This window comes from Salarias fasciatus, chromosome 19, assembly GCF_902148845.1.
Source record: "Salarias fasciatus chromosome 19, fSalaFa1.1, whole genome shotgun sequence".
In the NCBI taxonomy this organism is placed as follows: domain Eukaryota; kingdom Metazoa; phylum Chordata; class Actinopteri; order Blenniiformes; family Blenniidae; genus Salarias; species Salarias fasciatus.
Window position 1 is genome coordinate 4,128,969 of NC_043763.1, and position 26,636 is coordinate 4,155,604.

Here is a 26,636-nt window from a genome sequence, read left to right on the forward strand (position 1 = left end):
CGTGTGATTGATTTCAAAAGCTGAGCACAATCAGTCTGCGGAGAGAGAACACACCTCAGAGGAAAACACACTGACCTCGTCCATCAGTAAAATATCCACATATCACTTTATTTAATCTCATGTAAGCACAGAACAGGTTTTTGTTTTTTTTTTTTGTTTTTTTTTTTAATTTCCGTAGTTTACAAAGAGCGTGGCGTGAACTGACTCAAACAGTGACCATGTGCATTTTTGGTTGAAGGATAACTAGGTGAAGTCATGGCTGTTGGATAGCAGCTGGTAACGGTGAGGTAGACGGCGACACGCCCAATATGAACACATCTGGATGCTGAGGAGACGACTCGCCGGCCGTCAGTCACGTCGAGCGGCGAGTGTCAGGTCATTAAAAAGAGTGACGGGGGGAGAACGGCGACCTGCACAGGGCTGCGCGCGGACGCCGAGAACAGACACGCTATAAATACACCACCTACACAGCCTGTTAACAAATACTACACCTGTGGGCTGGAAATGTACAGACCAAAGAGTTCAACAGAAAAACCTTGCTTTCCATCTTCTCTGTGGGAAAATTGCACATTTCGAGGTTGCAGTGGAAAAGAGATGAGATGAACCCCGAATGAAAGCAGCTGATTCGTGTTTTCTGGGTTCATAGATTTAAATCCACAAAAAAATATCATATCTTAAGCATATACTCTTGGTGAAGTCTTGAGAAAAGAAAGAAAATAAAACAGCTTTTTCACCCCACGTAGAATTCAGAATATAAAAATAAACTTTATAAATATAAACTCAGGCTAAAGCGATAAAAACCACACATCAGCAGCTCGGCCTTACAGTTGTATGGTGTTATTATCTAATACTTGGCGCACTGTTGCTAAGTTACTTGGCGTTATGGCCATGAATGTAAATAACAACTGAGGATGATGCATACAGTGTTATGACAGCAGTATTAATACACGTGTATCGGACACACACAGTATTTCTCTCTTATTGGTTCTTGCTTCAAAAAAAAAAAAAACAAAAAACAAAGAAATGGCATCGATTCAGTTTGTTTTTGCTTCATCAGCCAAAAACAAATGTCATTTTTCTTCTCAATTTTCACATAAAAGGTCCAGGGTGGAGGAATACGGGCCACTCTGAGCACATCCGCCTGTAAAGATGAGGCAGAACTACATCTGTAGCCACGACGACGCAGGTTTATACTGAGATAAGCGAGAACGACACAACGGAACTACTTCACACTCACAACAACTGGGAACTGATAGCCGGGGAACAAAGATGTTACAATTCCTCCAAAGATGCCCTTTGCTTGCTTTCATCCTCTAAAAGGTCACATAACAGTCGATGAGTTAGAGTTTAACAGTCGAAACACTCGCAGGCTGGACTGAGGCCGGCGTCGCGCCGCCTGTGAACGTCTTAACAGTCATAGATCACAGAGAGAAAGAAAAGCTATCGGAGAGTATAACAGTTCTTGTCAGCAGCTAATAAATATTATAAAGTTGCCTTTTTTCTGTAGCTCCAACGCTGGATTACAAAGTGACTCAGAAAAGGTGTAATGTTGTGCAGTAATCGATAAAAAAAACACAGTTATGGTTCCGATTAAAGAGATTAGATGTTTGTTTTTTGTTTTGTTTTGTTGTTTTTTTTCTTCTGTTAAATCACTGCATTTCTCTCACCAGTCTGAGGATTCGCTGTGTTCCAGTTAGATCGAGAGCTGCCCATGCTGGCCACAGGAACCGTCACAGTTTGAGTAGTGTGTGATGCTTAAATATGATATCTAGTGTTTCACAAGTGTGCAACTCTTCTAAGATACACCACAAAGACCACTACAGTCACTGGTACCACTTGAGTAGATATATCGAAGCCATTATATACAAAGAGACTCGACGGCTATCTCTAATGCTGTTTCTGGGGGCGAGGCGTTCGGACGGGCGCCTCCGGACCGCCGCAGACCGGCTCCGACTCTCACGGCTGTACAGCAGCATCGCCCGCTAGCTTTAAGCATCCACAGCAAGAAAAATGGTCTCTGCGACTGGCCGGCCCCGGTGAAAAGTGTGACTACACCATAACGCTCGCTACGCTACACGACCCCACTCACAGAGCAAATGTACAGCAGCTAAAGCCACAACGCTGCGAGTTACACAACCTTATCCCATGGAAACCATGTTGATGATCTGACTCGGCAGCGCCTCAGTCGGCCTTGTCCTCGCCGTTCTTGGCCCAGCCTCGGCTCATCGCCGCCACCACGATGCTGTACATGTTGAGCCAGGCTTGACGCAGCGGCGCCGTGTAGGCCTGGCCCAGACTGCACTGCAGCATGTAGAGGAGGGATTCACCCACCACCTGCGAGAAGAAGCACACACACACACACACACACACAAAAAAAAAAAACGCGTTTTAGCAACTCCTCCGCTCGAGACGCGGCTTCTGGAAAGTTGGGCTTTGACGCTGTGAGCCTACAGCAAACGACTGAGTGTGGACTCCCACTGCCTGATGCTTCCTCCCCAGGTTGAGCAGGAAGTCCTCCAGAGAGTGAAGGTCGTCCAGGTGGCTGACCGCCGCGTCGATGACGAGCATCACCTGCGATCGCGAAGGCGCACGACATGAAGAAAAGTTCAAAACTGTGCAGAAGTCCCACCTGCCGTGAACGCCCGGCGCTCACCTTGGTGACGTGGTCCAGGAACTCCGGGCTGGAGAGGCAGTCCTGCGTGGAGCCGCAGTTGGTGTTGTAGTGGAAGAGGCTGAGGAGCGCAGGGTCCAGCTCAAACAGTCTGCCACACACAAGCAACACGTCATTCTATAGGCGCGCGCACACACACACACACACACACACACACACACAAAACACTGACACGGACGGAAGATCGCTCCATCCATCATGCATCTACAAATCTCTCCCGCCGGTGTCTGATTTAGCAGCAGCTGTCTCAAAGTAAATTGTGGATTATTGCAGTCTGTCGCCAAGCAACAAGTCAAGCCTCTGGTCCCTGCATGGGGAAAGTGTGCAGCCAAGACTCTGGCTTCATTCTCTCCCCACACCTGTGACACACACTCCAACACTGGCGTTCAAGAACTAAACCAAAACAGAGGTTATCGGCACACGGTTGGGAAGTCGCTTCGCCGGCTCGCTGCGGACTGTGTCACCTGGAGAACATGACGACTCCATGAGGAACTTTATTCTTGCCCAGGCTCTCCCAGCTGCCTCGGATCAGCTCCTTGTCTTTCCCGGACAGCTTCTCCATCCTCCGTCGGGCGGCGAGCGCGGGGCAAGTTTCTTCTGAGGGGGAAACGCGCGACTCCTCTAGAGGACCAGGAGGCTCAGCTGCAGGAAAGCCATAACGTTCAGCATCCACAGTGGAAACTTCTGCTGAGCCACCTGGGAGGAGAAAGTGGAGAATAAAGTCAGCAAAACAGCACAGATGAATCTAGAACAATTGTTTTAAAGATGAATGAAAAAGACTGAGACACTGATCCATACCGTACCTTCTGGAGGTCAGTCTTCACTGTGAACTTGCCCCGTCGCAGTCGGACTGTGTCTGAGTGTGTGTGCATGTGTGTGTGAGTGTGTGCGTGCGTGTGTGTGTGTGTGTGAGTGAGTGTGTGTGTGAGTGTGTGTGCAGCAGCCTTGCCTGACACTCTGGTGCACTTGTTCTCTCTTTCCCCTGCCCACGGTGCAGTCAGGAAGACAAGTTCTGCCACGCTCTTATCTGTCACACTGCCTGCTATCTCTCTCTCTCTCTCTCTCTCTCCCTCTCTCTCTCACTCTCGCTCCCCTTCCCGTTTGCCTCCTGATATGCTCTCTCTCCACCACTGGGGATATTATTCATGCCACCGAAGGAGAAAAAGAGGGATCTTTCTCTCGGGCGCCCCGGAGAGGCTGCAGCGAGCCACAGCTCCTCCTGCAGGAGCGCCGAGGACTAGAACACAGCCGCACGCGACATCACACACACACACACACACAAAACATTGCATTTAACCAAAAAACTTGGCCGCTGGAAGGCTAACTCATAATTAGGGGCATGCAAATACACAAGGAATTAAAATGAACAACAAACCAATCATAAAGCACAAGAGAAGCGTTTAACCTTGTAATTGCTGGTTGAAGGCAGGTGAAATCCATTTGGGGCCTTTATTATCTATTCTAGGATGTTTCCTCAGCTGCCGACATTTGCGAAACGTGCATTTACAAAATTAAATGTGTGGGAATTTTAATATCGTACAGTGGCTGCAATAATAAGAGACCTCAACGCGCCACCTCGGTGAAATTATATTGTTCACCGGCTAAGCAGGGCCACTCCTCAAACAGCGTGATCATAACATTCGGCGGCTAAGCGTGCAGCCTCTCATTAATCTAAATGAGATGTGTTTGTTCCCTTTCCCAGCCTCCACACACACTCACACACAGCACACACACACACACACACACAGCTTGCTTATATAGATGCCACCAGCGGTCTGCTCTCATCGTGCATGCTCGCGGATGCAGATCCACGCCGGGCTCATATTATCTAACAGGTTGGGAGAGATTGGTTTTGTTTTCAGCCGTGCATGAGGGAATCAGAGGTGCACGAGCCTTCCTCCTGAGGGACTACGAGGCAGCGAGGGGAGGGATACACCGTTCCCATGACAACCCGACAGGATGGAGCCCTTGAAGCTTTGTCATGTGATATTTGAGAATTCAAAGAAACTACTCTGTGATTGTTTATGAGGGAAATACGACAACATTGTCTTTTTTGGTCAGTTTTTTTTTTTTTTTAATAGAGATTTTTGCATCTAAACAAATACCGCTGGATGTGCATCAGTCTGGGACTATTAGTGCAAGTCATACTCTTAAAAAAAAAAAGAAAAAACTTCTGCCAGGGTTTTCCTTTCTGAAGTGAAGCAGTGTGTGTTTTGGCTCTGGATTTGGATCCTGACCTTAATTCACTCAGACATCTGTCCTGATGGTTCCATGCATGATGCTACAAAATCTATGTGGGATTTACAGATCTCGCTAATGGCCGCCTTTATTGTGTTTGTTCACGTTTTAAGACGCTCCTATACGGTTTGTATGTAAAAACGACCTCTTAAATTCCTGGAAGTCAGATGTGGAGGCAGCAGAGTGCATGGGAGGCCAGAGTGGAGCGCATTTGATGTGGATGTGTAGGCCTGGAGCAGACCGCTTAACTGGCCCGTGCGACTACAGATCCACCGGCAAGGCTGTTTATTTAGGTGGCAGTGCGGCTGTAGAAATAACTGGGAACCTTGAGCCAACCTTCTAAGAAAAGGCCCATGTCAGACACTCGGTGTTCTCAAAGGACCTTTTCAATTAAAAGCACATAACACAGCTGAGGACAGGTATTTAAACTTTACACACTGCTTCTTAGTATATATCACAAAATAAGTGATGCCCTCTTGACATGGGCCGTCAGACGCTTGTTGATTTACACGCTGTAGAATTAATGCGACGGACGCGGCGCTCCGAGCTGGCGTTCTCATTGAGTTTTTGAACTGTTTATTCTGGTAACCACGTGTTCATCATCCGCCAAATTACAGTCCTCATTTTCCTTGGCAAGAAAGCTGTCGTAAAAGCAAAAAGCTCTTTATATTCTTTACACAGAATATATATATAGATATAGAATATACAAACAAGTGTGTGTGTGTTACATATAAAATATTAATTATCCATAAACATGTGCAGTTCTAGAAACGTCTCATTCTTTCCAGCCGTGGCCTCGTTTTGAGACCGTAAACTCCAGATGTTTAGAAATGTCATAATCCATAACTGTACATTTAAAACATATCAAACGTCTGGAGCGGACTGTTTCGCCGTGACATGAATCATTTTCGAGGACGGCGTTTGTTTTCTAGTGGGGAGGCCGCAAGAGAAACTCCGCGCCGCCTCGGCCTTTTTGATCATGGCATTTCTTCCCCTTTGGACTTCACGCTCTTCTCTTCCACATCTTCAATTTTCTCCCCGTCGTCTACATTTTCTTCCCTAAATCAGACATGTCGGGTTAGAAAATGTCTATATTATAATTACATCGAACTTTAGCTTGGCTACAGTATTTGTCTTTTCCTCAGTGAGGGAAAGCTCGGGGAATTATGTAATGTCATATGACTAAACCACATGAAGTCCTTGGCTGGCAGCGGCAGGGCTATTCGTGATTTTACCGGACACGGCGGACGAGGCGACACCTGCTTTAAAATCCCCGTTTCACACACCTGTGAGGAGCGCCGCTGTCTGAGGTGTCCGTATCGTCTTCACAGCTGTGTGCTTCAGCCGTTTCTTCGACGAATTCCTCCTTCAGGCTGGCTTTCTGGAGCGTGTTCCTGAAGATCTGCTCTGCTTGAGCCCTCGCAGTTTTCTGACGACAACAACAACAACAATCAGCACATTTATTTACTATTACATTGCTCAAGTTGTCATGAATTGGGTGTGAAATTTTAAAGAACAAAACTGCTGATTGCTCTAAGCATGAGTGATATTTACTTATTAGTCACGCTCAGATCAATTCGCCTGTATAAAAACATGTTTAAGGTCAAATCACACTGTGGCCGTTTTGTGAATAAATGTAAAACACTGTTCCAATCTGAACTCTGGAAACTACATGAAAACAAGGCAAACCGCTGCTGTTTTAGGAGGAAATTTCCAGAAAGCGCTCTTCTTTTAGAGTGAAGTGTGTATTTATGAGATGACACAGTAACACAAACAGGTGAAGGGTGATTCCTCTCTGGTGAGAAAGTCTCAGTTTTTGTTTTTTTTGTTTTTTCTTTTTGAGGAGGAGGAGGAAGGAGCACTAAAAATTTGTAGCCAAGTACTGTTATTTTGCTTAAATTGTACTTAATTATGAGTGGACATAATGTTATTAAAAATTCTTGAGTGCAACTAAAGAACTGTTTTCAGATATTATCCAAAGCAGTCATTTCCCTGCCAGTAACAACCGGAGGTGCAGGACTATTTGTATTGGTACTTTGTACCCGAGTACAACTACTATTACATTACTGACAGTGTACTCACTTAGAGGTAAGAGTACTGTTATCAAAACAAACACACAAAATACTCAAACTGGCTTTTTGGCTGCTTTAAAATACAGGACCTGTATGAAATATGTACATTTCTTAAAGAAGTGCTATAAAAAGGACCGTAAACACATTAGTTTAAAGTCTCTGTCCCATTTCTCTAATACGCCATAAAGGGAGCTCTGTGGACGGGAAGCAGTTGGCCTTTTTCTGAATAGTGCTCATGAAGTATTTACACGTGTTTACTGAGAGTACATATTGACTGAAGTCTGTCCGCAGGCGGTCTTACACGGCCTCAAGTGAAGCATTTAGGGAGAAAATACAAGGAAGCACTCAAAAGCATTATCAGTTTTTTTTAATCCAGTGATTAGTAGGCCTCTGAATTGATTCAGCTATAGATTTAAAGCACATCTCAGACAAACAAAGTGTTTAAAAATCACAATAAATGTAAACACACAGCGCACTACTGGCAGATTAAAAGCTGAACATACTTATTTTTTACACTTTTTGAAAAGGATCCAGTAGTGTTGGTGCAGTGGAAAGATGCGAGTCGTGTGAGAAAGTTGGTGTTTGTTGTTACTTACTTGTTTCACCTGTTCAAACAAATAAGGGCGTTCTCTCACCCGGGCCCTCATGAGCCCTAGCTCTCTGGCGTACTCTCTCATCCTTTGTTGATCGGCCGCCCTTTACGCAGAAGATTACAGTTTCAGCCGCTGCGGCCGGCGGACGCGCGTGGTCATTTTGATCTCGATTGCGAAAAGTCACAGAAGTGCAGAGCGGATTGGCCGGCGGGGCCGGAGCTCACCGATGGCGCTGCAGCTTCTCATTATACACTTCTTTCAAGCTGCTGTGAGGATCCAGCAGCTTGGCGTGGCGGGCGACCGTCTTCCTCATGGCTTCGGATCTCAGCTGGTAGCTCTTCAGCCAGCGCTCGCTCTCCTGGTTCCTGCTCTCTCTCATCTCCACTGACTTTCTGTGCGGTGAAAGAACAAACCTGTGAATCAGATTCTGCTTCCAGAAGCGATGGGAGGTAAAAAGAAAGGGAATAAATGAACAATCCCAACTCGCCTGATCACTTCGCTGCGCTTCCTCACTGCGTCTGTAATGTACGTGGGGAGAGTGGCTGCGGAGATGGACGTTAGGGCGCCGAGAGACTTGCTCCTACTCAGATTACTTATTTTTGGTACCTGAAGATGAAGGGGAAAAAAAAAACTTTAACAATTCACATCCTTAAATTAATTTACTAGGAAATGAATCCTGACAGATTGTCGATGAAACAGGGGAAAGAAAACATGCAGCGCAGCCCTGGTGGCGCTTGTTTGAGCCTGTGGGCTGAACAGAGGCTTTCTGTGGGGAGTTTGCATGTTTTTCTTGTGCCGGCTCCAGCTTCCACCTACAATCTCAGTAAACGCCTCGTATGGTAATAGCCGGTTCTGAATAGCTCACAACTGGAGCGGCCGAGCTGAGATTGAATCGTCTGTCGACTCGCTCATTTCTATTGTCATGTGAAGGTCACTCTGTTCAAAGCTCTGAAAAACCTGACGCTTCAGTCAAAACTTTACCCCAAACTAACATGATGACTGAACGTTCTCAGTCGTTTGTGTTTATATGCAAAATGTTGTTTGTTCATTTAAAAAGACTCAGCAATTCTTGCCAAATAAATATGATGAAAACGGATGTAAAAATAGCAACAACGCGGCTTTTCTGTTGAGTTTGCATTTTTTTCTGCAATTAGCGACTATAAACATGCACCGATGTGTGTGTGTGTGTTGTGTGTGTGACAGCGAGTCTAAATTCTATGAATGATTGTTTATGCAGTTTACAGTGGTTATGAAAAGCAGTACACAGTGAAAAGAAAAAAGGCATGAAGAACATTTATGTCAAAGTTTAATTATAAGATAGTTTAGGCTTTAATAAATCTTGGATAATTATACATTATATTGATCATTTGCATGGTATTATTCTACAAATAAAATTAACAGTCGAGTTTAGTTTGCAGCAGCTTTCCTGTCTTCGGCCACATTTAGCATTAAAAACAGTTGAATCAGCTCAAAACTTGTCTGACAAGTTTCATGAAGCAGAATTGCGGTAATTGGATAATTTTGGTCTCGGGCCCAAAATACATTAAAGAGAGACGGCAAAGAAGCTTTCACTGATCACAAAGTCGCTTTCTGCCACTTTGAATTGTGAAAATTACTGTTATTCCTCCCTAATTACTGCCTCGTGTTTTTATTTTAACTCTTTAATGCTTTCATGTGAATTACCTACCAGGACCAATTTCAATGAACATATTTGAAAATCTTCTTGGGGAAATATGTGATTAATCTCATTTTGAAGTATTTTGCTGCAGGAGCCGGAGAACGGAAAGTTAAAAAAAGAGAAAAAGACAGCAGGAGATTAGGCGCTGTAGATAGGGAGCTGGAGCTGGAGCTCATAAATTATAAGGTGGAGAAAGCTTTAAATATGGTTGTTTAAGGGAGGAGAATAGGGCCTCTTTGAAGATGGCCTACTGTACATATTTTAAATAACCTGACATTCCCACAACTGGGAAAACTGGTCTGAACAGACTAAAAAAATAACATACAAGAAGCTTAACCATACAATAAATCTCTGGTCATAAAACAAATTGCTCCCCAGAGACAGAAAGTCAAATTTGACCTGCTCACATTCCCGAGTGACAGGAAATCCACAGTAACACAACACCGGCAGCGTTTTTCTACATTTAGCAAACAGTGAGGGGAAAACATGGTTTTTTGACATGCTGCAGTGAATATGGTTCAATTATCACTGCTAATAGGAATGAAATGATAGGTGGACATATTTCAAACTATTCACCAAGCAAATCAGCTGTGAAGGGCAGGGGTCTGCAACCGTTATCAAGTCAAGAGTCATTTTGGTGATTTTTCATCAAATCAAATTTACCTGGAGCCGCAAAACAAGTCTAACCTTTAAAATTAGGTTAAAGCAGAATCTAAACTTCAGTTTTGAAACCAGCACAAAAACTGAACCTTGTGTTGGATTTTATGAAGTTTCAATCACAATTTAGGAAAATCAACATTTCATTACATTTTCAGCTGTTTTTGTCGCTGATTGTTGCAGTTTTATCATTCTTTTATCAGCAGTTTTCACACAGTTTTGACATTTTAGAATAGAATAGAATTACTTTATAAAATTCTATAAAGCATTGCTCCCCACAGAATAAAGACAAAGATTTGAATTTCAATTAAAACAGGATAATAAATTAAGTAAGTCCTTTAGCACATTAATATAACAGTGACTAATATCAGCACAGAAAGGATGAAATTAATCAAAACACAGAAGACACTATTTAAAGGGAGAAGTTATAAAAACTTATGGACAGAGGAAGGAAGGACATTTCAGCCATTTTATCTGTTTTCTACGCTTGTTTTCGTCCCAACTTTAAGCTTTTATCCTCCCATTTCTTGAGGTTTTAGCTACTTTTCCCATTTTAGTGATTGTGTTATTAGTGTACAGCTTTTTTTTTTATCCAAGAGATAAATGTTATTTTGAAAATGATTCTGGTGTGTAAATAAAATGCAAAGAAATAAAGTTTGTTAAGGTATAGTTTAGTGAAAATTTCAGGGAGCCACTATAAAGGGCCAAAGAGCCACATGTGGCTCTAGAGCCGCAGGTTGAACACCCCTGGCTTAAAACAGAAGACGCCACATTACCTTTAAATTGATTATAAAGGGCTGAAATTATACGATAACCCTGTTTAATGTAACATTAGAAAATTCCCTACCATTGATATAGCCTCAAAAGACATTAAACACAAGCTGTACAAATACAAGTGACGCGATCTGAGATTAGTGTAAACGGGTGGAGAGGGAACCAAATGTTCTACCTGGGAGGTTTCCAGACTCAGCCTGCTCTTCCTTGCAGGGAGCTCTGCCGTCCTCAGGTTGAAGGGTTGACACTTTATCCCGTCCTTACTTGCTGTTTTCTGCGGCGCCTCTTTCTGCAGGGCCTTGTGCAGCCTGCTGAAGTCGGGCACCTCCCGGATGATCTTCGGCTGGAAGCTGAGCGTCTGGTCCAGGAAGCCCAGCCGTTCCCTCCTGGTGCGCTCGGCGGTGCGGAGTTTAGGGCTGCCGCTTCGAGTGGGGGTCTCCTGTCGCACTGCGGCGGTCTGAGTGTGGACTTTCCTGATCACTGCCTGACGCTCTGGAAAGAATGGGCAGAAATTGCATTATTGTTGTTGAGATGACAACAGAGTGTAAAAAACACTCTGTCACTTCACAGGTTGTGATGATCTCAAATATTAATATACGTATAAAACTGAGTTTGTATAACTCATAATTTGATTCAGTTTCAGTGTTTTTTGTGGGCTGGATTCGAGCCTCTTGCGGGCCGGCTTTGGCCCACGGGCCTCATGTTTGACATCCCTGTTCTAAATCACAGCATCAGTCCTAAAAAGCAGCCAACCTTCTGGTTCGGCGTCTGGGGAATGTTTCATGTCTCTGGAAGGAGGCTTCCTCGCAGGTGTGACACTGTTTTTCTGCTCCTCTGCGACTTGTTCTGACGCTGCCAGCAGCTTCTCTCTCTTCTCCTTCTCTCTCTCCTGGAAGCCGAAAGGCTTTAGCGTGGAGAGCAAGAAGAGCCTCCTCTCCTGGTTGCGCTGCTTCCTCTCCCTCTCTCTCAGCTCCATCATCTCCCGGTAGACGGGCCGGCCGACGTGGCCGGGGACGGGGAGGGCGCAGAACTTCTTCTGACACTCCGCCGTGGCCTCCTCCTCTCGGATCTCCTGGGTTGTTTTGCATGAAGCGCAGCGCTCGCGAGGCTGAGTCCTGACAGGGCAGCGCTCGCGGCTGGTCGAGGAAGCCAGGGCTGGAGGAGGCCTCTCTGTTGACAGGAGGGCGTTCTGATGAATTCTCCTCTGCAGCTCTTCTTCTTGTCTCCTCTCCGTCTCCTGCAGCTGCTGCCTCAGTTCCTCTCTCAGAGCTTTCACGTACTGCTGCAGCGTGAGCTCAGGTCGGCCTCCATCTTCCAGCAACTCCTCTGACTTCGACATGTCTCTCTGAAAGGGACAGAGTGTGAAGTAGTTAAAGAAGTTTCATAGTTATGAAAGTATGGAAAACTGGCTTTATGTTGACATTGTCGAAACTTTCGGCAGTAATTGCTGATTTTGTGAAAATATGGGCATTATTATCATGCATACTCTGCAACCACAACAAAGAGAAACTTTTACATTTAAATGTAGAAATTATTATCTTGCTGGTCCGGCAAACTCCAAATTGGACGAGATGTGGCCCCTGAACTAAAATGTGTTTGACATCCTGCTGTAAGACAAGTCCCATGCTTGACAACACATCAGACCTGTGGCACAAAACTGGAATGAACTACAAAAATAACACAAATCTGTAAGTGCCTGCTTTTTTGTTGTCCACAACTGGTTGCATTGTTTTTGGGAGATGAGTAGATGAAACATAATTGTGATGCTCAGAGCTAAACATCAGTTTTAGCAATCAAAGCTGGCTGAATTTATTTCCAGTGTTTAAATTCAGGAATGTTTTTTGTGATGTGTGACACTGATTTTATTTATATTTGGAGTACCGGTATATATTTTTCAATTTCGATTTTGTTAACGTTGCAGCACATTACTGTCCACCTTTAAGGTTGTGAGATTACAACTGCAATTAGATTAGATCATGTGAGGAAACTAGAGTACACACACACACAGAAACACACACACACACACACACACACACACACACACACAGGGGCACACACACATAAACTCCATGATGAAAAGCTCAGTCAGTATTTGAACACAAGACTATCAAGGTGTGAGGCATAGAAAATCAGAGATCAGAGTATACAGGAAACTTGTTGACCAATGTCAAAATTAAATTCTAGGTTGATGTGATTAGTTTACATATAAAGTGCATTGATTGTTAACATTTTTAGGGTACTTGTATTTATCGTGTATTTTTAGTTATGGAACAAAATAGAAAGGGGGTGCTGTACTTTCACTGGGGACGCTCATTAAGATATGTAAATTTTGTGTGTGGAACTCGAATAACTTTTCAGTATATTTATTAATGAATGAAAGACTAAACGAATGCATGCAACAATGATCATCTCTTACTAGTCTATGCATCTAAAGAAAGTAAGAAAGAAGATATATTTTCTGAACAGACTCCACCTGCAGCGCGTGTGACTGTCACCATGGAAACCGCGTCTCCCGCTCTCAACATACAACATACGTGTCGACCAAATGTGTTATTACTGTTAGCTAGCGTTAGTTTCTAAACTTATTTACTTTCATTTGGAGTTTTTTTCCACCTAAAACAAAATAATTGACATGTTTAAAGACAAGTGAAAGTAGTGTTGAACCGCAAACCTGCGAACGGATGCGTATCAGGAAGTATTTATAATCGCTGAAGCGTCCTCGAAATTCCCATTAGACGACATATCACTTTTCTTGCTGTTAAAATCGCCCTAATTGTCTCAAATATAATTAGCATCACATTTACGGCTGTGTATTTTGCTCTCAGTCGTCGGTTCGCTCCGTCAGTGGACGGACGCAGTAACGTCGTCTCTGATTGGTCGAGAAGGCGGAAGTAGTGCGGGCGCATGTCAACACAACATGGCTGGATTAGAGAAGGGACACAGCTGCTCTCATTAGGACACATTCAAGGAGACCTGTCTCTCTGCGTGTGTCTCCCTGCTGCGTGGGGCGCGTCCACACTCCGGAGCCGGTCTGCTCGGCTGCGTCCACCGCGCCGCGTTTCTCCGATGAAGACAGACTGAAGACAGACATGATGCACAAGCTGAGCAGGGCTCCGCTGGCCTTACAGGGACTGAGCCGCTGTTTCATAACAGAGAAGCACTCAGCCTCAGTAAAGATCGCCAGGAGAGGACTTGTGTGTGCAAAACACGTGGGCGATGCCGGCGACAATGAGGTTTATGATGTGATTATATCCGGGGGAGGGATGGTTGGATCTACAATGGCTTGCTCCCTAGGTGAGTTCCTCCCACCAGACATGACTGTTTGAGCCAGTTTTGGTGGCTGACTAAACTATTACATGTCAGGCTTGTTTGGACAGAGTCACAAAAACATGCCACTCTCTTGAGTTCTTCTGTAAATGAGCTTTAAGATGTGATGCAATGTCTAAAATAAGCCCTCATGTCCTCATCGCAGGTTATTTAACAATGCATGTTGACATTCACTCCTCCCAGGCATGGATCCCAACTTGGAGGGAAAGAAGATCCTGCTGCTGGAAGCAGGCAACAAGAAAGTTATGGACAAGGTCCCAGACACCTACAGCACCAGAGTGAGCTCCATCAGTCCGGGCTCTGCAACCCTCCTCAGTGGTACGGCATACACAGAGACACAAGATTTATGTGCATGTTTGCGATGGGAAGGCTGAAACATTTCAAGGGGAGTTCCACCACACAGAAAAATTAACACACAGTGGAATTACGCCGTCTCTGTGGTGAGTTTGCAGTGCTCTGCAGTTAAATGGGTCCCACAAGGTAAGCCCGGGATCAGACACTGGCCAGTCATGCAGGATTAGCACAGATCATATCTCACCTCAGCCTCAGGGTGATAGGTCACCCAGGGGTTTTTTTTTTTTATTTTCCTGACCTATTTATTTTTAATTGTTTTTAACACCACCCAAACTAAATCTCCCAGAGTTAAAGTTGTCAAAAAAAAAAAAAAAAAAACAGGAGAAAGGAGAGTCAGGGTTTCGTGAGTGTATTTTCAGCTCGGCGGGATGAGCCCGTCTTTTAAACATGCACTTTGTCCCGAGTTGTCCACCTCAGGTCTACAATATATAAAAAAAGCAACTGAACGCAGCATTCAGTTCAGACTCGCGCATTTTGTTATTGCATAGAATTACACAGACAAATACCATTTAGCTAAATTGACTTGATTGCTGGACGTGTAAATTCGTCCCCATTTATCTCCATTCAGATGTGCTCGGATTACAGCAATTATGTCTGCCTGGTGCACCTTGCATTCCAGTGTGACATTATAACATGTTTAGTAACAACAACCTTTTTCATGATGCCAGTGGGAGACAGTAAGCCTAAATCTGTGCTTCACATCCTAAAGGAAGTCCTCTGTTTGACTGGCAATTTAGTGACTGAACTGTTTGAAACAGCTCATCTGATTACAGATTAGATTTTGACTTTAAGAAGTCAGCGGAGTGTAAAATGGAGAGGTGGAGCTGAGTAATGCACATCATTGGCACCTTCACATTGAGTGTACACAGGACTCGTCCCATGTTTGCAAACAATCAGGGCTGAGGCTGAGAGTTATGAACTGATATATTTCCATGCACTGACAACAGACTCTGCTGAGGCGTGGCATCCCTCTCTTCTTGACAGGATTCAGTCAATGACTGGTTTAATGATGTTCTTCAGGTTGTATGGGCTTCCCACTGTACCATTCACAACGTGTAGCAGGGTTCTCTACTGACTAGACACACCACCACCACTAAATGTTCTCCTGGAGATGACAGCGACTGAAGCAGAGCGCTCTCCTTGAAGTCTCCAACATCAGCGTGAACGCACTTTTATTAAAGAACAGTTCTGAGACCTCCTGGTCCTTCATCCAGCTAAGCGCTCCCTGGTCCATCAGGATGACGAGGCCTGTGTCTGGTGGTGCGTTCAGGCTCTCCTACATGTCGTCTAGAACGCAGACCACACTGATGTAAACAGTTTGCAAACAGATGCAGGAAGTCTGGCATGATGTGGTGAAGCTCGCCTCCTGAAATGTGACATTCTTTATCTGGTTCCCATGTTCACCGTGAAGCAGTGATCAGTGTGGGATGTGGACGAAGGACGTCCACTTCTGTGTCTTTCTGTGACCCTTCCAGTCTCTGTGGAGCCGGGATTTTTATTGGTCCATTCTTGGGTCAAAGAACCGTGTTGAATGTTTCCATTAAGCTCCTTGTTGCAGAACAGAAAGTTGTGCTAAAACATTGAATACTTGTGCATTCAGAAGTTTAGAGAAGATCACATTCACGCCACCTGTAAAAGTTAGAGTGCATTTTAGGTTCATCCTGAAATTTAACCCAGAAGTTGAAAATCCCCAACTTTTTGTGAGTAGTGTGTTTATCCACATTGATCTCAGTAAAACCTCTGGCTACAGTCTTCACAGCAGTTCTAGATTGTCATCTGTATATTAATTGCCCAAATCTGCCTTACACTGTGATTTATATCTCTTTCTTGAGTAATTTTCTTCAAAAACAATGACAAAAACGAGCAAACATTCAGAGATTTGATGTCAGTTCGATTCAACATCCCAGTTTTATCCTCAAGTCGACCATAACTTGTTTAAATCGAGCGGGTTTCAGTCGGTCTTGGACGGCCTCGTGCGACCTTTTCTTCATCTCTGAGCAGTCAGCATGAGCTCACTGTGAAGCCATGAATCACTCTTCATATGAAATTTAGTGGACACGATTGGTCGCCAGTGAGGTGGCGCCTGCTGGCCGGCTCGCTAGTGGCCCTCAGGGTCTGACCCAAAAACAGTGTTCAGTTCAAACAACGTGCTCAGAAACTGGAATTATTCAGGAAGTTTGTATAAAAGAGAGAAAGTGGCTCAAACCATTGATTCGTTGTTTTCGTCGTGTATTTGAATTGAATACTTTAACGATTGAGCACTGTGTGAAGTTCCCACTAGGATGATCTCTGAATTGACATGCTCAGGTGAGGCTAATTGTTTTCAATGTGCCGTACAGGTATTGGAGCGTGGGAGCGAATCACAAACATGAGGTGTAAACCCTACAAAAAGATGCAGGTACGTCTGTCTTCTGCTCAGTTACATCTATACCTGTGTGTAAAATGTAGACTAATAAACCACATTTTATTTAACGAATCGCCGTTCTCATGAGCTCTCCGTTTAAACTGCACAACATGAACAATTTTTATTTGCCAGCATCGACAAAAAAGAAGGAACATTTTTGCGCATCCTCCCCGCCGTCCTGTAACTGGACTCGTCTTCCCGCACAGCTCTGTGAAAAGTTCAGAGAACAAATGTTTCAGGATGAAAATAGAGCGTTGTGCAACGCCGAACATCTCCCAGAAATCTTCAGTTGTTCTCTGTATGTCCTCCAGACTTTCTAATTTACTGGCATCCTGCATGTATTTCTGTCATCCATCAATCACGGCACCATGCAATTTGTGGACAGGAAGACCTGTGACAGTCGACTGCTGCTCAGTCACTCGGCTTAATGAACAAGCGCGACAATGCCGGATCATATAATCATACATAATGTATGTAATCGTTCGCATTAAAATGGCAAACGGCGGTTTCATGTAACATGCATTTTTGTCCATTCTTTTGCGCAATTTCTGCCTTTTCGGTAACTCCGCGGAACACAAAACGCCAAAAAACACAAGGTGTATTTTTAAAGAAGAAAAAAGGTCACTGCACATCTGTCGTGGCAAATATTTAATATATTTATTAAGGAACCGTTTCAAATTGGACCATCTTCTAATTAGGACGATTCCCGTGAAGAGCGCGGGGAAGATGAAAGAGCGGGGAGGGCGGTTGTTTGCAGCGCAGCGGAGCGGCTTCACGGCAGCGGGCTGCAGGCCCGGTCCCTCCTGTCAGATGTGGTCGGTGTGTACCGAGCGCCGGACCGCAGGGCTTCTCTCCGGGGCCCGAGATGTCATCATGTAGAGCCTTCCAGTCATTATGGCAGTGCACCTCTCCCATTATACCTTCACTCAGCTCCCACTGTTTTGGCTCGCTCTCCTCTGGATTTCAGTCATTTACATCTCAGCGCTGGAAACTATGTAAAGCAGGTCACCTCTGAAATGGCAGGGTTTTTTTTTCTTCTCCTCCCTGCGGGGGAATATTCGTTCACCTTAAATGTGTACGAAGCGTTTTGGCTACCAACGCCATTTTTACCCCCCCCCCAACACATAAAGTTGTAACCAAGTATATTGTTTCAGTCTTTTCACAAACTCATTCAACCTTCACTTCGCTCCGCATTAAACAAAACCAGGCCAGTCTCTGGGCTGCTCTCAGTAAATCTTTTCTTCCCAACCACTTATCACAAGTTGCAAAGCCACTGCCATTAGTGGTTTTTCTGTGGGGTATATCCCCCTACTTTTATGGCAAGTGGGGGGAAAAAGAAGTGGAGCAGCAGCATATTACTGCAGAATGATGGGTTCTGTCACCATAGCTACAACCCAGGAGAGGATTAACCTTGTGCAAACACTCTTCACCCCCGCATGTTTCGCTCAGACGGTGCTTCCAGGACTGACGTCTCGGCAGCCCGGAGCTGCATCTCCCCCCCCCCGCCGCCTCGGGCTGCGGATAAATATTGACTCACTCCGTAATGTTCACAAACATGTCATTTGTTATTTGTGTTTCCAAAAAAGAAAAATGTTCGAGGAGGGAGGAGAAAAAAAAATCCACATTACAAATATGTTGCTCACAGAGCTGCATTGAACTGCAGGACGGAGCAGGGTCTTGGTTTTCTCACAGTGTGGTGGAAGCCACCGTCACAGCTCACATCTCATCAGATTTTTCTAATATAAATTACTGTAATCGTCTATAACTTTAATGTCTCTTTCAAGGAAGCATTTTTTTTCTTTGCCAAATTCTTACTATTGTCATTTTATTGTTAATATTCCAGTAAGTGAAGCTCCGGAGCTGTTGAACCAGCTGCACCACTGGTCTTGAGCTCGTTCTCTCTCAGCCCCTGAATTTCCACATCAAGTGAAGTCGCAGCCTTGACTCCCGGCGTTTGACTCACGGTTCCTGCGGGAAAGAAATTTGAGGGGGGAAAAAAACACAGACCGAACAAAGACGATGAAAGTCACAATGCCTTTCCAGGGGTGAATCTTGAATATGAAAATAATATAGAAAATAATCACACCATCGATGTCTTCAGTTGAGACTATTTCTGACTATAAGAGAGTGATATCAGTCCTACTAGACTTTTAGGAACTAAATATGCTGTGGATGATCAACATTTCGAAGGGAGCAGGGCAAAAATCTTTCCGTTTATTTAGCTAATTGCACAAAATATTGATATTTACCCCCTGAAGTTGATGTTTCCGTCCTTCATTTGTATCATTTGTATTAGTTTCCCACTGGTAGAAGTGACACAGTGACCTGAAGTTGTTTGTATCCAGTGTGTTTTGTTGTGACTTCAGTTTTTTTGTGCATCTATTAATATGCAGGGGATTTTTTTTTTTTTTTTCCATTAGCACATGTAATTTCTGAGTTATTTCTGGAACAAACGTTTTAGAGAAGTCCACATTTTGATCAGATTGCGTACACCAGGGCTGGCCGGGCCCCAGAAGATCCTCAGATTTTGAAGTGGTCCGTGCCGTCGCGGAGCTCGGGAATAGCTGGCACAAAGCAGAAACCACCAGAACATCCCCCCTCTTTGGTTTCGGGGGGGGGGTAGGTGACCCTCGCGGCTCCGGTTTGATGCACGCGATGCTGCGCCAACCTCCAGCAGAACCTTAACCACTTTGATGTGTTCAGCCGAACGGAGCGGCGCGAGCGTGGCCGGCTATAAATAGAGACAGGGGATGCATTTAAGGGTAGAGTCGTGGACCGCAGGCGTAATGAGTCTCTCATTTAGGTTTGGGACGCCTGCTCCGATGCCCTGATCACATTCGATAAGGAGAACCTGCAGGACGAGATGGCCTACATCGTGGAGAACGACATCGTGGTGGCGGCCGTCACCAGGCAGCTGGACAGCCTTTCTGGTGAGCGTACGCTTCAAACGTCAAGTCGCCACACAGTAGCCTGATCTCTCCCCCAGCTGCCCGATGGCCAGCGAGCCTGGCAGCTAATGCCGCCACTTTTGTTCCATCCTGTCCCTCAGGTTTGCTTTATTTGTCCACCCTCTCTTCCTCCCTGACTGCGTTTCAAGACCAGTTCTTGGATCCGTCTGTATTTTTCCTGCAATTTCAATTAAAACCCTGCCAGTTCTTTGGGAAGGCACCTTGCGAGGACACGTGGAATGGTCCAGTGACCTATTTAAAGCCGCCATGTGCTTCCCGGGCTTCGCCGCCTCTTAAGACGGCGATTCGCTGACGGTGTGTATTGCGGCAGCTTTTTTCGCCAGGTTTCTCGAATCAAGCGGAGCCCCGCAGCGTCGCTCGACAGTTAAAGCGGCATATTTATAAACAGTCCTTCAACGGGACGTGCGGTGGCGGCACGTTTTTTGCCTCATGTGCCTCGCGTTGTGTCCGCCTCTCCTCGCTCTCCTCTCATTTTTAGCTGCGGTGTTGTTCCGCTCAGGACGCAGTACATGAAAAGCGTGCGCCCCCGCCAGCTGTTTTCAATGTAAACTCCGCTCTCCAATCATCAGAAACCCATATTTGACATCGGCCTTCTAGGAAGCGGGAGGCGACGGGTGGCCGTCCAAGCCGGCGCGAGGCAACCGTCGTTTCATGTTCGTGGCGTCCAGCTGCTGAACCTTTTGAGGAGGAGGAGGAGGAGAGCAGATTGAAAGGAGCTGGCAGCCGGGCGGGAAGCGTGGAGCGGCGCGCTGGTAGATAAACACGATTAGCTGGTGAAACGTGGCAGGCCAAGGTCATTAAAAAGGCTGTCAAATATGAACTCTGGCAGCCGCCACGCGCCAACAAGGCAAACCAGAGCTGTTTTACAGGGGAATTTATAGATCTTCCACTGCCGTTGCCGCTGGAAAACAGTCCTGTTTTAGGAAAAAACAAGCAGGAAAGTATGCATTTGTGATACAGTTACACAACAAGAGGCCAATGCTGATTCTTCTTCTTGTGTGAGAAACTCATACAAGTCGCTATTTTATTTTATGGAACTCCGTATTTTGGCCACTAGCTGTCGGAGGTGGGAGCAAGCTCTGACAATTTGTACTCAAGTACTGTTACATTGCTCAAAGTGTATGCAATTACAAATAAGAGTACAGTGTTTAAATGAAATGCGCTTCTAAATGTACTCTTAGAAAAAAATTGGTAACTTTTTAACTACTTTTAATCTGATTAGATTGATTTTTTTTTTTTTTTAACCAGTGTAAAGCCTTTAAATTCAAACCACATCTTTCATATGACATTATGTTAAATAATTCTAACAAGCGTAGATGTGTGAACCGTGACTCTGACTCCCGCTGGTTCCTGTGGAACATCATGAGATGTGTTTGTGGTTTCGCGTTCTCGCCGGTCAGATAACGTCGAGGTGAAGTACAGGTCCAAAGTGGTGAAGTACTCGTGGCCGATGCCCCACCTCGCCGCAGACTCCATCCCCTGGGTGGAGGTCACGCTGGCCAGCGGAGAGACTCTCCAGACCAAACTGCTGGTCAGTTGATCGTCGCCCGTCCGCTCGCCTGTCGTCGTCGTCGTCGTTCTTCACCGCCACCTCCTGGCCCGCTCTTGCAGATCGGTGCCGATGGACCCAATTCGATGGTGCGGCGCGAGTTGGGGATACCGACGGTGAAGTGGAACTACGACCAGTCGGCTGTGGTCGCTGTGCTGCACCTCTCAGAGGTGAGAGTCCCGCCGAACCTGCTCTCCTGTCACAGTTGCAGCGCTGCTGTCTCTCTGCTCGCTCTGACAGCAGCTCCAGTGTATTTATGGCTCTAAATAAGAGTCCTCTTCCCTCATTACAGCCTGTTTGCTGCTGTCTGCGTGTGGGAAGTTTATCTCAGCTGTTTAGTTTCTGGCCCGTTTCTTCTAGAATAGACGCTACGCCGAGTTATTTTTATGCTTTAGAAGTAGATGAGTCAGAATTTCATTCATTTATGTCTCAACACGGCTAAGTTTAAGTGTTTTTATTATAAGTATGTCCTCATCATTTGCGTACGGAGTATGAATTGGGCTTTATGGCTTTTAATAAGTGCTCATATCGGTTCTCTGCATCGGCAAGTAGCTTAAGGTTAGTGTTTGTACTAGTCCTTTTAAAAAGTGGTTTCTAGGTGAGAATCGCTGTTCTGAACTACAAAAATCCCAACTATTTAGACGCCATCGCTTCATAATAAAGACAGACAAGCGAAAGTAATCTACAGTGTAGTTTTTCCAAGTGAATTCTGTGAAGCACCCTGCATGCTGCTGTCTCTAAATTCTGTGTATGTGATAGAATAGTCCGAGGCCCAGGAGTTTCTCCAAGTCTGTTGAAATGTGTGTGTTTTACAGCCCACAGAGAACAACGTGGCATGGCAGCGCTTCCTCCCCACCGGACCCATAGCCATGCTCCCGGTAAGCCGTCTCCGTTCCTCCCAGCAGCTCGGCGCTCTCCCCTTTCGGAGATATTAATTTGTGACGAACTTCCCGAACGTGCGCGCCGCAGCTGTCGGACACGCAGAGCTCCCTGGTGTGGTCGACCAGCCACCAGCGCGCCGAGGAGCTGCTGGAGCTGGACGAGGAGAGCTTCGTGGACGCCATCAACTCGGCCTTCGTAAGTGCTCCCGAGCGTCGGGCGGCTGAAGCCTGACTCCACATCTGTCCCCGAGACGTGGCGATAAACCCGTGTTTGTGTGCGGCGGGGCTTCTCCACACACTCCCGCCGTGAGCCAAACAAACACTGCCGTCATTGTTTAGCGCCGGCTGTACACAAATGTAATATTTCATTGCAGGAATGTTATACCGATCCATTTTTTTTTTTTTCTGTTTGGAGAAGCTCCTTTTTCCCAAGCTGGCTATTTTTACGGAGCCTGCTGATGGATGGGGTCACCACGGTTGAGTCACGTTTGGTTTCAGGCCTGGTTTGCTAATTAAACCTGTGGTCTCCCAGTGTCGACCATTACTGCATGGAATGTTTTTCAAACGGAGCTAATTCAACGGCGTAGCCTGGCCGGCATCTTCTTTTAATTAGCTCAGCTCTGGAGGGCCTGCCAAACCAGTTAGCGAGGGAGGGGGAGCAAGCACTTTCTCCGTCCCAGAGTCCAGCTTCGCTCTCGTGTCAGCTAATTTCTTTGTCCACTCGAAGGGACAATGTCTGTTTTCTCTCTCTTTGGTTCCTTTTTCTTTCTGTGCGAGTGTTTAATTCCCTGTGGATGTGTGTGTGTGTGTGTCTGACAGTGGAAAACTGACAACCAGACTCAGCTCGTCCAGACGGCCGGCTCCATGTTCCGCGGCGCCCTGTCCGCCATCATGCCGTCCTCGGGTTCGCCCCGGCAGCTGCCGCCCAGCGTGTCCGGGATCGGCCCGAAGAGCCGGGTCATGTTCCCTCTGGGCATGGGCCACGCGTCGGAATACGTCCGGCACAGGGTGGCTCTCATCGGGTGAGTCGCCGCTCGAAACGGGCGCCACGTAAAACTGAACCCAGCGAAATGAAGTACGATCCGTTCAGCCGCCATATTCTACACAGCTTCTTTCAACTCTATGATATTTTTTGAGTATGAGTAAGAAAACCAAAATTCTCTTGGGGGGGGGAAGAAGCCACAAACAAACAAACACAGGGAAGAATTTGCAAACTCTACATAGAGACGCAAAAATAGGAGGAAAACAAAGAGGTAAATTTAAAAATGATCCATGTTTTATTTCATGCTGGGATTTACCCGCTCAAAGCGCCAATCATGAGACAAAAGAGGGCTGTGCTGACCGTGTCTACCCCCAGGCTGCTGCCCGTCACGTCCATCCATCTTCTGTCCCGCTTCCACCGCCGCCGGGTCGTCGGTCCCACCTGACCCTGTGATGACAGGTTACATCCTGGACGGGTCAAAAGGTCACGGGGCGAACGCCGCCACTCACAGTCACCGAGTAACCTCAAGTCCCTGGCGCTGCCTGTGGGAAGATGGATTAGCGTTGGCGTCAAAGCCGCGCTGTCGGGGCGAGTTTGTGAAAACATACAAAATGCAGCAGCTACGCAGGACGCTTTCTGGACTTTTCACTCTATTCTGAACCAGAAGGTTCCAGGAAAATTGGCTTCATGTTGAGATTATAGACATTTTCAGTCGTAATTGTTTGGTTTTGTGAAAATATAGACATTTTCATGACATATACTCTGCACCACCACAAAGCAAAGCTCGAAGGTTTAAATTAAAAAGGTATTACGGCGGTATTTTACAGGTCCGAGCCGCTGGAGATGAAACCGGGCTGCCTGTGGCCCCTGAGCTAAGATGTGTTTGACACCCTTGCTCTAACACCGAGACTTGAGTTTTGCTCGGCTCCGATTTCTTTGATCCATTTATTTAATGTTCCACTCAAAGTGCGGTGAGTTCTGCACTTGGTTTAAATTAAAGGAGAGATTTGTCTAAGTGGCGTGACTGCGGCTCGGCCGCTCGAGCAGGTCCACTTCCAGTGCAAATGTTGGCGCCGGTTCACGCTGTAAAGTGAGAGTTTGTACCAAAACACAACAGAGAGCAGCTGCCCGTAACATCAAACCTGAAAGCAACTGACTCACAAAGCTGACATATACAGCATGGAACAATAGCTTTGAACTTCTTTTTGGTGCAAGATCAAGAAATTACAGTTTCGGATCAGAAGCATCACTCTGTGTAATTCCACTAGTCTGATCTTTCAGAACAAAGCACCCCATGTTTTCTCCATTTATGTAGTTGTGTATTGCTGTTGAAGTCGTTGTAGTTAGCTTGGAATGGGGCAAAGGTTAGGGATATCTTCTCAAAACTGAAAAATAATGCACATTTCCTGACAAAAAGGCTTTTTACAGAGAACATGAAGGAAGTGTTGAACTTAAAGCTGTTTTGCAGTAATGGAAGTTGATCAAGTTACCAGTTCTTACCGCTGTTCCAACTACTGTGGATTCTTACACCTCCCCCCCCCGTCTGTAAAAGCAGTGCCGGATCACACTGTGGCTCCAGTCGACCGCTATTGTACTGCAGAAAGTCCTGTGTTGCTATAAAAACGGAGAGAAAAATGATAATTAGTAATGTAAGAGAGACAGACCATCGTGAGAATTCAAGATTCAGGTCTTTCCTACAAGGTGTCAGTGAGTCCATACTCAGAGACTCTGAGAGGAAGAGTTCTGTGTCGGCAGAAGAATCAGAGCAGCAGCTTTTATTGGATGAGTTTCAGGAATAAAATAATTCCATTATGTAATCAAGCAATACATTTCAGGTACTCATGAAGTAACTTTACTTCTGCAGTGTTTAAAACAGCAGCTATGCCTGTAATCAAGTACTAAATTCCAGCCACTTGTTACGAACTAGTCCTCTACACTGTTTTAAAGAAGTAATCAAAGTACTGCAGTACCTGTAGCAAAGTGTGTTTTGGGAGGCCTCCGTTTGTCCTGAGAAGCCCTGACAGTAATATTGTTCATGAGCCTGAAAGTCCTTTAAAAAAAAAAAAAAGTCAGCTTCTCCCGTTTTAACCTGACATTTGAACCTCCAGCGGAGCATAAAGTGTGTGATTGTCTCCGTGTGGTGGTGGCGGCGGTGGTGTGTGTGTGTGTGTGTTTGCAGGGATGCAGCCCATCGGGTCCATCCTCTGGCGGGTCAGGGAGCCAACCTGGGCTTTGGGGATGTGGCTTGCCTCACACAGCTCCTGAGCCAGGCGGCCTTTAACGGGAAGGACCTGGGTCAGTGAGAACTCCAAACAGCGGTTTCTCTAAGCTCTTTTCCATCGCCCCGGCTCAAACGCACGCTGTTGATCTGGACTATATAAAGCAGGCGCTTTTCCGGCAGCATTTATTTGATGTTTTTCTGCACATTCTGCCCGGAACTGTATGTTAGCTGCTTTTCTTTAAAATTAAACGATGGAGTGTTTTTCTTTGCTCCGTATTCAGACATTAGTATGAAGTCATTGTGCTGAAGTGGGAAAACAGCACGAAATTCTGTTTTCACAGCAGAATTTGTTTCCGCAGGAGCGATGCAGCACCTGTTGGAGTACGAAACGGAGCGCCAGCGGCACAACCTGCCCATGATGGCCGCCATCGACCTCATGAAGCGGCTGTACTCCACCAACGCGGCGCCCGTGGTTCTCCTACGCACCTTCGGCCTGCAGGCCACCAACATGCTCCCCACGCTCAAAGTGAGCTCCCAAAACCCGGCCGCGACGCTGATCGCATCGGCCACCTGTCAGACGGAAGCCCCGCCCCCGCCGTGACCCCGCCCCTCCGCCCGCCACCCTCTTTTTCTGATTACACGGAGCCTTAACTCTGGCGGTCTCTATAATTTTCAGGGTTCTGAACCTACTACTATGGCATCTAAGTTTAGCCCCAAATTTAGTGTTACCAAAAGTGTGTGGGTGGGGTGCACGGCTGGCCCCGGGGCAGCGCACGGTGGTGTCGGCTTGTGTTTTCACACCCCTTTTATTACCGACCACTCATGCGAAATGACTTTATTCCCCTACTAAGTGATTCAACCCAACACAACCGTCATGGCTGCAAAGGCATTTCACTATGGAGGCTCCGCGCTAAAGCGACATTTTTTTCCCGTATTAAACGTTGAATTCACTGGTTTGCAGAGGTCTGCGCTGCCGCTCACTAATACCAGCCTTCTTTTTCCTTTTTCTTTCTTTTTTTTTTTTTTAATTTACTACACAGGAGCAGATCATGGCGTTTGCCAGCAAGTGATGCAGCCGCAGCGGATCCGGAGTCGTCGCACCGCCGGTGGCTGCAGGCCTCAAAGGCTGTGAACAGTTTAAATGTAAAAAGCCTCAATAAAGTTCTATTTTGCTCTGATATCGGCGTGTTTGTGCGTATTTAAACTCGGAACAGAAAAAGTGTTTCTTCATATTTTATTAAAACATACATGTAAAGTATACACTTA

General features: G+C 45.8%; 3 protein-coding genes across 3 annotated transcripts; 1 reads left to right on the top strand and 2 right to left on the bottom strand.

Moving 5' to 3' along the window:
* Positions 1 to 1,169: 1,169 nt before the first annotated feature.
* Positions 1,170 to 3,326, bottom strand: ngb (neuroglobin). The gene is made up of 4 exons (XM_030116449.1): positions 3,136 to 3,326; positions 2,654 to 2,762; positions 2,452 to 2,571; positions 1,170 to 2,334 (listed from the first exon to the last, which is right to left on the bottom strand). The coding sequence occupies exons 1-4, from the start codon at positions 3,231 to 3,233 to the stop codon at positions 2,182 to 2,184; spliced, it is 480 nt and encodes a 159-aa protein (XP_029972309.1). The 5' UTR covers positions 3,234 to 3,326; the 3' UTR covers positions 1,170 to 2,181.
* A 1,669-nt stretch (positions 3,327 to 4,995) lies between these two features.
* fam161b (FAM161 centrosomal protein B) lies at positions 4,996 to 12,022 on the bottom strand. Its single transcript, XM_030116450.1, has 7 exons — positions 11,437 to 12,022; positions 10,859 to 11,175; positions 8,058 to 8,180; positions 7,799 to 7,962; positions 7,578 to 7,677; positions 6,196 to 6,338; positions 4,996 to 5,968 (listed from the first exon to the last, which is right to left on the bottom strand). Exons 1-7 carry the CDS (start codon positions 12,020 to 12,022, stop codon positions 5,887 to 5,889), a joined length of 1,515 nt encoding a protein of 504 aa, XP_029972310.1. The 3' UTR covers positions 4,996 to 5,886.
* A 1,569-nt stretch (positions 12,023 to 13,591) lies between these two features.
* On the top strand, positions 13,592 to 26,548 carry coq6 (coenzyme Q6 monooxygenase). Its single transcript, XM_030117311.1, has 12 exons — positions 13,592 to 13,977; positions 14,194 to 14,328; positions 16,704 to 16,762; positions 19,572 to 19,698; positions 21,138 to 21,268; positions 21,349 to 21,456; positions 22,102 to 22,164; positions 22,256 to 22,363; positions 22,987 to 23,189; positions 25,329 to 25,444; positions 25,730 to 25,896; positions 26,411 to 26,548. Exons 1-12 carry the CDS (start codon positions 13,773 to 13,775, stop codon positions 26,438 to 26,440), a joined length of 1,452 nt encoding a protein of 483 aa, XP_029973171.1. The 5' UTR covers positions 13,592 to 13,772; the 3' UTR covers positions 26,441 to 26,548.
* The last annotated feature ends 88 nt before the right edge of the window (positions 26,549 to 26,636 follow it).